This window comes from Mandrillus leucophaeus, unplaced genomic scaffold (genome assembly GCF_000951045.1).
Source record: "Mandrillus leucophaeus isolate KB7577 unplaced genomic scaffold, Mleu.le_1.0 Scaffold158, whole genome shotgun sequence".
NCBI lineage: Eukaryota > Metazoa > Chordata > Mammalia > Primates > Cercopithecidae > Mandrillus > Mandrillus leucophaeus.
The window spans coordinates 1,673,238-1,681,248 of record NW_012101565.1 but is presented as its reverse complement, the minus strand read 5'-3'; the positions used below and the strand labels follow the sequence as shown (position 1 = coordinate 1,681,248).

Genomic DNA, 8,011 nt, shown 5'->3' with positions numbered 1-8,011 from the left:
GACCCGGGGCGGTGAGTAGGGGCGGAGGACGCGGAGTCAGTCCTCTTGGCCCGGGCAGGGCACGGAGCCCAAAGCTAGGCCCCTCCGCTTGCCATCTGGGTGCCTTTAAGCAGTTACGTTTCTTTGCTTCTCTTTTCTTGTCCGTGAAATGGGGGTGATGCTGGGACCTACTTTACAGGACTATTGTGAAGATTTGATGATAGGCGTACAGGACTTAGGACCTTGAAATGGCCTATAAATGTTATCTTGTGTTTCTTTGCTCATCGTGCGATGTAGGGCGGGGGAACGCCCTGAGCCTGGACTCTCCTCCTTCTCAGGTCAATTTGGAGTGGCCCCTGGAGTCAGTCTCCTACACCATCCGAGGCCCCACCCAGCACGAGCTGCAGCCTCCGCCAGGAGGACCTGGAACCCTCAGCCTGCACTTCCTCAACCCTCAGGAAGCTCAGCGGTGGGCAGTCCTAGTCCGAGGTGCCACCGTGGAAGGACAGAATGGTCAGTGCCCTGTAATGGATACTCATTTGGAATAGCCTTGGCCCCCCAGTCCTGGTTGGGGAAGTTGGATCCACCTTCCAACTTGGAGTACTTGGAGTGGCTCCTGGAGTCAGTCTCCTGCACCATCTGAGGGCCCAGCGAGTACGAGCTGCAGCCTCCACCAGGAAGCCCTGGAACCTCAGCCTGCACTTCCTTAACCCTCAGGAAACATGAGAGGCAAGCATGAAGAGGCGGAGCAGGCAGGGTCAGGACCTGTGTGAGAAGACATCATCCCAAGAGCAGCAGGAGGGTGACAGGAGTGGGAGAGTGACAGACTCAGATACCTGCTGCCTAAGACTGAGAGTTCTGCAGTGGCAAGGGTTGTGCAGATAGGGCTGGGGAGAAGGGTGTTTCCAGAGATGCTTAGAAGATGGAATTAGTGGCCGGGTGGGGTGGCTCACGCCTGTAATCCCAGCACTTTGGGAGGCCGAAGTGGGTGGTTCACCTGAGGTCAGGAGTTCGAGACCAGCCTGGTCAACATGGTGAAACCAAACTCTGTCTCTACTAAAAATACAAAAATTAGCCAGGCATGGTGGCGTGCACCTGTAGTCCCAGCTAATTGGGGAGGCTGAGGCAGGAGAATCACTTGAACCTGGAGGCAAAGGTTGCAGTGAGCTGAGATCGTGCCGCTGCACTCCAGCCTGGTGACAGAGGGAGGACTCTGTCTCAAAAAAAAAAAAAAAAAAGATGGAATTAGCTGAGTTTCATGGTTGCTTGGGAGGTTTTCTGCAGACAAAGCCTCCCTCTATCACCCAGAATGGAGTGCAGTAGTGTGATCCTAACTCACTGGAGCCTTGAACTCCTGGGCTCAGGTGATCCTCCTGCTTCAGCCTAAGTAGCTGAGGTTATAGGCGTGAGCCACTGCCCATGGTTGCTTAAATGGAAGAGTTAGCTGTTGAGACTGAGAAACATGAAGGACTAGGTAGTATGGGGCTCCCAGAGAGAGGGCAGCCCACAAACAGATAAGCAGAGCTGCCAGAGGGGTCGGAAGACAGCCAGACAGGGATGTAAGAGAGGCTCAAGCAACTCAGTGTTTAGAAAGGAGCTAGGCTCTCTTTAGTCATTCACCAAGCATATGTATTCAGCAGCTGCTCTGTCCCAGGTACTCCTCTGGCATGAACAAAACTTCCAATCCCTATCCCATTGGAGCTTGCATTTTTAGAGGGGAGGAGGCAGACATATAAAATAAGTACAGGGCTGGGCAACATACCAAACATTTAAAAATATAGCTGAGTGGGCCGGGCGCGGTAGCTCACGCCTGTAATCACAGCACTTTGGGAGGCCAATGTGGGCAGATCATGAGGTCAGGAGATCAAGACCATCCTGGCTAACACGGTGAAACCCCATCTCTACTAAAAATACAAAAAAAAAAAAAAAAAAAAAAATTAGCCAGGCATGGTGGTGGCAGAGACCTGTAGTCCCAGTTACTCAGGAGGCTGAGGCAGAAGAATGGCATGAACCTGGGAGGTGGAGCTTGCAGTTAGCCGAGATCTCACCACTGCACTCCAGCCTGGGCGAGAGCTAGACTCCGTCTCACAAAAAAAAAAAAAAAAAAAATTAGCTGCAGTAAACTGTGATCATGCCACTGCACTCCAGCCTGGGTGACAGAGTGAGATCCTGTCTCCAAAAAAAAAATAATAATAATAATAATAAAATTACCGTAGAGTTTTTTTAAAAAAGTCTGTTAGATGGTGTGGGACTGGGAATGGTGGAGCTGGGAGGATTGCTTTTTAAAACGGTGGCAGGGGCACAGTGGCTCATGCCTGTAATTCCGGCACTTTGGGAAGCCGAGGCAGGTAGATCACTGGAGGTCGGGAGTTAAAGACCAGTCTGACCAACATGGAGAAATCCTGTCTCTACTAAAAATACAAAATTAGCCGGGTGTGGTGGTGCGTGCCTGTAATCCTAGCTACCCGGGAGGGTGAGGCAGGAGAATCGCCTGAACCCAGGAGGCAGAGGTTGCGGTGAGCCGAGATCACACCATTGCACTCCAGCCTGGGCCACAAGTGAAACTCCGTCTCAAAATAAAAACAAAAACAAAAAAAACGGTGGCAGGGGAAGGCCTCATTGAGGCAACACTGGAATGAAATGTGAAGGTCATGGCATGAACCATGTGACCAAGGAAGCAGCAAACAAACCCTGAGGTGAGCATGTGCAGGTGATCCTTGCGGCTCACTGGGTGCCAGGACCGAACAGCGCTGGGTGCATGGAAGGCCCTGCTTATCCTAGTAGGGAGACAGTATGAATACAGTGGGCCTGGGATCATCACAGGAGCTGTGTTAGCACTGGGTGGGGACCCCCCATTGCAGTGGGCTGGGCCCCACACGGGGGTGGGGGTAAGAAGGGGAGTCAGCAGGGTGCCCAGCTCTGAAGACGCCCAGGGCAGTGGCTTGTCTGGAGTGCTGGCAGCCCAAGTGTGGGTCAGGGAGTCCGGAGAGGGGAGGTCTCCAAGGGCTCCAAGAGGCCACCCAGACTGCAGGGCCACTGAGGGCCTGCTTTGGTTCTGCTGTGAGGCATCCCTGGCTGGCAGAAAGGGCCAAGAAAGGTGGCCTGGCCAGGCACCAAAGGGTTTGAAAGGGCTCTAATTCCCAAAAATGAACTAAGTGCAGCTCCAGCACTAACAGAAGTCTGGCAGGGGCCTCTGAGGGGCTTGCCAGAGCTAAGGCTGGGAGAAGGTGTGGCTTGAAGTGTGGCCTGAGGCAGGACCCTGGCATGGGCTGAGGTGAGGGAGAAGGCAAAGGTCCTGGAAAACCAAGGGCCCAGAGGCCTGGACAGAGGCCACAGCATAGCCCACCCATATCTTACCTGTAGGCAGCAGCAGCAGCAGCAGCAGCTCACCACCAGCCCTGGGCCCAGAAGCATGCCCCGTCTCCCTGCCCAGTCCCCCGGAAGTCCCCACACCTGAGGCAGATCTTCCTAGGAGCCCTGGAAACTTGATGGAGAGAGGTACAGGTGTGGAGGGGGGTGTTGGGGGATAGCAGACAGTCCCCAGTGGTGACAGCTGTCCTTTCCTTGCCCTACAGAAGAGCTGGCAGGGAATCTGGCCCGGGCCATTGCAGGTGGAGACGAGAAGGGGGCAGCCCAAGCGGCAGCCATCCTGGCCCAGCATCGTGTGGCCCTCAGCGTTCAGCTTCAGGAGGCCTGCTTCCCACCTGGCCCCATCAGGTGAGGCCTGGGGCTTCTTCCTCACCTTGTCCTTGTGACCCTCCCAGGTCCTCCATCCATCCCTCAACCCACATTCTGGCACAGGCTGCAGGTCACACTTGAAGACGCTGCCTCTGCCGCATCCACCGCGTCCTCTGCGCACGTTGCCCTGCAGGTCCACCCCCACTGCACCGTTGCAGCTCTCCAGGAGCAGGTGGGCACAGGGTCTAGGGAGCTCTGCCAGGGGGCAGGGGAGCCTAGGTGACATCATCTGCCCTGATTGCTCTGGCCGCAGGTGTTCTCAGAGCTCGGTTTCCCACCAGCTGTGCAACGCTGGGTCATTGGGCGGTGCCTGTGTGTGCCTGAGCGCAGCCTTGCCTCCTATGGAGTTCGGCAGGATGGGGACCCTGCTTTCCTCTACTTGCTGTCAGCTCCTCGAGAAGCCCCAGGTCAGTCCTCGATGGGGGTGGGGTGTGGGAGGTGGGGTGCAGCCCGCCAGTCCTGAGCTCCATCCCCTCAGCTACAGGACCTAGCCCTCAGCGCCCCCAGAAGATGGACGGGGAACTTGGACGCTTGTTTCCCCCATCATTGGGGCTACCCCCAGGCCCCCAGCCAGCTGCCTCCAGCCTGCCCAGTCCTCTCCAGGTGGGCACGGGACTGGGCAGGGTGGGTCAGGACAGCCATGGGCATTGGAAAGAGCAGGGAAGCAACAACTGTCTCTCTTCCCCCAGCCCAGCTGGCCCTGCCCTTCCTGCACCTTCATCAATGCCCCAAGCCGCCCTGGCTGTGAGATGTGTAGCACCCAGAGGCCCTGCACTTGGGATCCCCTTGCCGCAGCTTCCACCTAGCAGCCACCAGAGGTACCAGAGGTGGCTCAGGCAGGGGAGGTGGGGGCAAGGCAGAACCTACAGGAATGACCCAGCTCCACCCCCACAGGTTACAAGGGGAGAGTGGCCCTTCCCTCATAGGCCCGACGTCTCCAGGTCCCCGCCAAACTCAGGGGACCTCTACTGACTGCTTGCTGGGACAGAGTCACCAGGGTTGGGGGAAGGGCCACAAACTGAAACCATTAAAGACACTTACAAGCCAGCAAGTGTCCCTTTCGTGGTATCTCTGCAGACCTGCCCCAACCTAGCCAGCACTACAGAGAGACACCCTCATCAGCAGGTGGGGCTCCCCCAGCCAGACCCCAGTGGTACCGAAGAGTGGACCTGGACCCTAAGCCTCAGTGGTCAGGAAAGCATGGCATGGGGATCTCTTCCCAGACTCCAGAGGCCTACAGAGCCCCCCACCCAGCTGCTCACCACTGGGCTGAGGCTGCTGGGGTGTGCCACACACTGAGCCGCAGCCCCCACCACTGACCTTGTCTCCTGTCTACCCTGGTCCCCCAGGCCTGCGCCTCTCCTGCCTGCAGCCCTATTGGCACCACCTTTCTCCCATTCAGCTCTTGCCTTCCCTGGACTCTGGCCACCACTCCCCTCAGCTCTTGCAGCTAGGATACCAGCAATGAAAACGGGTGTTTTCCTTCCCCTCCTAGGGACGAGGGAAGCTCAGGAGCTAAGTCCTACACCAGGTCACTGGGCCAGTGCTGGGTCATGTCTCTGTGGCCCTCCTAGATAGCATCCACTGTCTCCCTCCCTCAGCAGCATGCTCCTATGGGAACCCAGCCACTGCCAGCTTCTGGCCAGGACCGACCACCCAGCTGCCCTGTGGACTGCTAGGAGGGGCCACTCCATGACACACATCCTGCCCGTCTACTTGACCCCTTCACCTGGCTGGGAGCTATCCCCTTCCTCTCAGCCCAGTCCAGCAATAGCCCCTGCCCTAGACCAGGCCTTTTCCCTGTTGAAATGCTGCCGAGGTTCCCTGCTGCCATCAGAATGGGGCCAAGTGGTTCAACACCTTGACACTTGGCTGTACATTTCAACAGGTCCCTGGGCCACATCCTGCCTAGCCAGGCCCTTTTCAGCTCTGTGCCCAGACACACCCCATCCCACCCCACCAAATGCTGCCACTTCCTCTAACATCCAGTTGTCTGCTTTCTGTTCCACACCCACCGTCTGCACTCCCAGCTACCAGATAGTGCAGGGCATTGCTGGCCACACTGAATGGGACATCCTGGGAGCCTTGTGAAGGCAAGGGTCTTGGTATCAGAGTCCCTTGCAAACCTGCACTCCTTCCATATAATAGCTCAAATATGACAGTTCAAATATGTACATTGAGAAACTTAATTTATTCCCATGATGGGGGCTGAAGGAGGGCCCAGAGCTAGGGCCTGGTCTCCTGTCCCCTTGCCTCTTTTTCCAGACAAACAGGGGTTAGCCAGCTGAGGCTGAACAGGCCTGGGATGGCTCTTGGGCTTGAGGGCCTGTTCTGGCAGGATGGCAAGCAGACACTGGACAGGGTCACTTGGGCGGCCGATACGCCAGCTTCCGACTCTTCAGGACTGACCACTTGTGCCGCTTCATGATGAAGATCAGGGGCACTAGCAGAGCCGCTATCATCAACATCTGGGGACGAGGAAGGCTCAGAGAAGGGAGTGGGGAGGAGCCCTGCCCAGCTCTCAGCCCTTCTCTGATACCCACCATGGCCTTCTCCCAACCCTTTTACCTTGAGCCCCATGCGTTTTCGATGGTCGTGCTCTGGCTCAGATGCCCAGCGCAGGAAGGTGCACACGTCCTTCGCTATCTGGGACATGGTAGCTGGGGTGCCTGGCCAAGGACAAGCAATGAGGGCTATTCTCACACTCATGTCCAACCTGGGATAACACACCCCCTCTGTGGAGCAGACACGGGCCCCTACCCAAGGCATCAAAGGCACAGTACCCTCCACCGGACATACGCAAGACTGAAGGACTGAAGGAGCCCAAAAGCCTCCTGAGATATGCACAGAAGACACCCCAGACAAGAAGTGGGCAGGACCTCCTGGGCCCAGGAACACAGGGGAAGCATCCCCGGGGGTAGTGGAGAAGTATTCAACATGCTCACTGCCAGACTGGAGGCCTCTTACCATCGTCAAACTCCAGGACATCTGTGTAGATGGGAGGGGCCATGGCAATGGCCTGGCCAGGAAAGTAGGGGTTGAAGTAGAGACCTTCCCGAAGTGACACCCCGGCGGGTGGCTCGCAGTAGCCCGTGAGCAGGGAGAAGATGTAGTCCTCACCACCATGCCTAGGACCAGATCCATGGCTCCTTAGTCCCAAGCACAAGTCAGCCCTTCCCCCACCTCTCCGGCACCACCCCGTGGGCAGCCCGTGTACCTAGCTCGCACGATGTAGCTGAGGTCAGGAGGCAATGCTCCGTTGTTGGCAGCTCGAGCAGCCTCAGTGTTGGGGTATGGTTTTGGGAAATAATCGAATAGTTTCCCTGGCCGCATGAACATCTCCCCGTTTTCATTGGGGCCATCTTCAACCTCCACCTGCCACCGAGAGCCTCATCACAACCCTACCATCTCACCACAGTGGGAGCCCTGAGCCCTGGGTCCCAGGCATCCCCAGACCCCACACCTCCGCAGCCAGCGCCTTAGCTTCATCCTCCGTGTAGCACACGCCCACCAGGTGTCGGTAAGCCACGAAGTCCATGCTGTGGCAGGAGGAGCACACCTGCTTATATACCTGGAAGCCCCTCCGGATGCTGGAGGGAGGGAAAGGGTTAGGAACGCTGAAGATTCCACCTCACCAGCTCCACCCAGAACCTCCCCCTGCCAGTCAGCCAGCCAGCTGCATACCTGGTGTGGTCCAAGGAAGAGAGGAAGCCACTGTGAGACCACGGATAACTGGGGGGGTGCAGGTCCAGGTCACTGGCACTCACAGCCGAATGTAGAGCCACAGCCAGCCCCGCACCCCCTGCCGCCAGCATGCCCAGCGCTGACAGCATCACCTTTCGGCCTCGGGAAAGGCCAGACTTCGACGACAAGGCCACTGCCTGCAAGATCTCCGCTCAGCGCCTGCCAGGACACCACCCAGCCCTACCTGGGGATCTGACTCTCAGCGGCCACCTCTCCACCCAGCAACGGCCACCTCCTGCAGGGCACCAGACGCACACCCTGTCCCACTACCCACGCCATCCCTCTCCGCCGCTGACCCCTAGATCGTGATTCGCTCTCAGGAGGGGGGTGTTCCTGCATCCTCAGCCGGGGATCAGACCGAAGTGACCAAGGGTGCTGGGGCAGGCCAAGGTCACAAGCAGCTGGCCGAGGTCAGGCTGGGGTCACTTCAGGACGCGGGCCCAGTTTGGACAGCCAGTCCCAAGAGTCGTCCTGGGCGCGCCATCCGGGAAAGCCCCCGCCCCGCCACGAAAGCGAGCCCGTCCAGCCGACCCCCACGCTCGGGACGGGG

General features: G+C 57.8%; 2 protein-coding genes across 3 annotated transcripts; one reads left to right on the top strand and one right to left on the bottom strand.

Annotated features, from left to right (window-relative positions):
• The first annotated feature begins 3,402 nt into the window (after window positions 1-3,402).
• On the top strand, window positions 3,403-4,768 carry SHARPIN (SHANK-associated RH domain interactor). Its single transcript, XM_011975684.1, has 7 exons — window positions 3,403-3,477; window positions 3,555-3,696; window positions 3,781-3,889; window positions 3,971-4,124; window positions 4,280-4,320; window positions 4,407-4,535; window positions 4,612-4,768. Exons 1-6 carry the CDS (start codon window positions 3,468-3,470, stop codon window positions 4,521-4,523), a joined length of 573 nt encoding a protein of 190 aa, XP_011831074.1. The 5' UTR covers window positions 3,403-3,467; the 3' UTR covers window positions 4,524-4,535; window positions 4,612-4,768.
• Window positions 4,769-5,889: 1,121 nt separating this feature from the next.
• On the bottom strand, window positions 5,890-7,682 carry LOC105536314 (cytochrome c1, heme protein, mitochondrial). Of its 2 annotated transcripts, XM_011975683.1 has the most exons (6): window positions 7,402-7,682; window positions 7,181-7,307; window positions 6,935-7,092; window positions 6,685-6,845; window positions 6,286-6,386; window positions 5,890-6,185 (listed from the first exon to the last, which is right to left on the bottom strand). In XM_011975683.1, the coding sequence occupies exons 1-6, from the start codon at window positions 7,548-7,550 to the stop codon at window positions 6,081-6,083; spliced, it is 801 nt and encodes a 266-aa protein (XP_011831073.1). In that variant the 5' UTR covers window positions 7,551-7,682; the 3' UTR covers window positions 5,890-6,080. The 2 variants fall into 2 exon arrangements, with proteins under 2 accessions (XP_011831073.1, XP_011831072.1); XM_011975682.1 differs by having other exon boundaries at window positions 5,890-6,386; window positions 7,402-7,640.
• Between the last annotated feature and the right edge of the window lie 329 nt (window positions 7,683-8,011).

What these genes read in the sequence shown, in the direction of transcription:
- SHARPIN (XM_011975684.1), top strand. An exon ending in TTCCCACCTGGCCCCATCAG is followed by an intron (nt 3,697 to 3,780) that starts GTGAGGCCTGGG and finishes ATTCTGGCACAG; the next exon opens with GCTGCAGGTCACACTTGAAG. An exon ending in AGCTCCTCGAGAAGCCCCAG is followed by an intron (nt 4,125 to 4,279) that starts GTCAGTCCTCGA and finishes GGCTACCCCCAG; the next exon opens with GCCCCCAGCCAGCTGCCTCC.
- LOC105536314 (XM_011975682.1), bottom strand. Translation starts at nt 7,550, where the DNA reads ATGCTGTCAGCGCTGGGCATGCTGGCGGCAGGGGGTGCGGGGCTGGCT. An exon ending in TCTTCCTTGGACCACACCAG is followed by an intron (nt 7,308 to 7,401) that starts GTATGCAGCTGG and finishes CCCTCCCTCCAG; the next exon opens with CATCCGGAGGGGCTTCCAGG. An exon ending in AGCTACATCGTGCGAGCTAG is followed by an intron (nt 6,846 to 6,934) that starts GTACACGGGCTG and finishes ATCTGGTCCTAG; the next exon opens with GCATGGTGGTGAGGACTACA.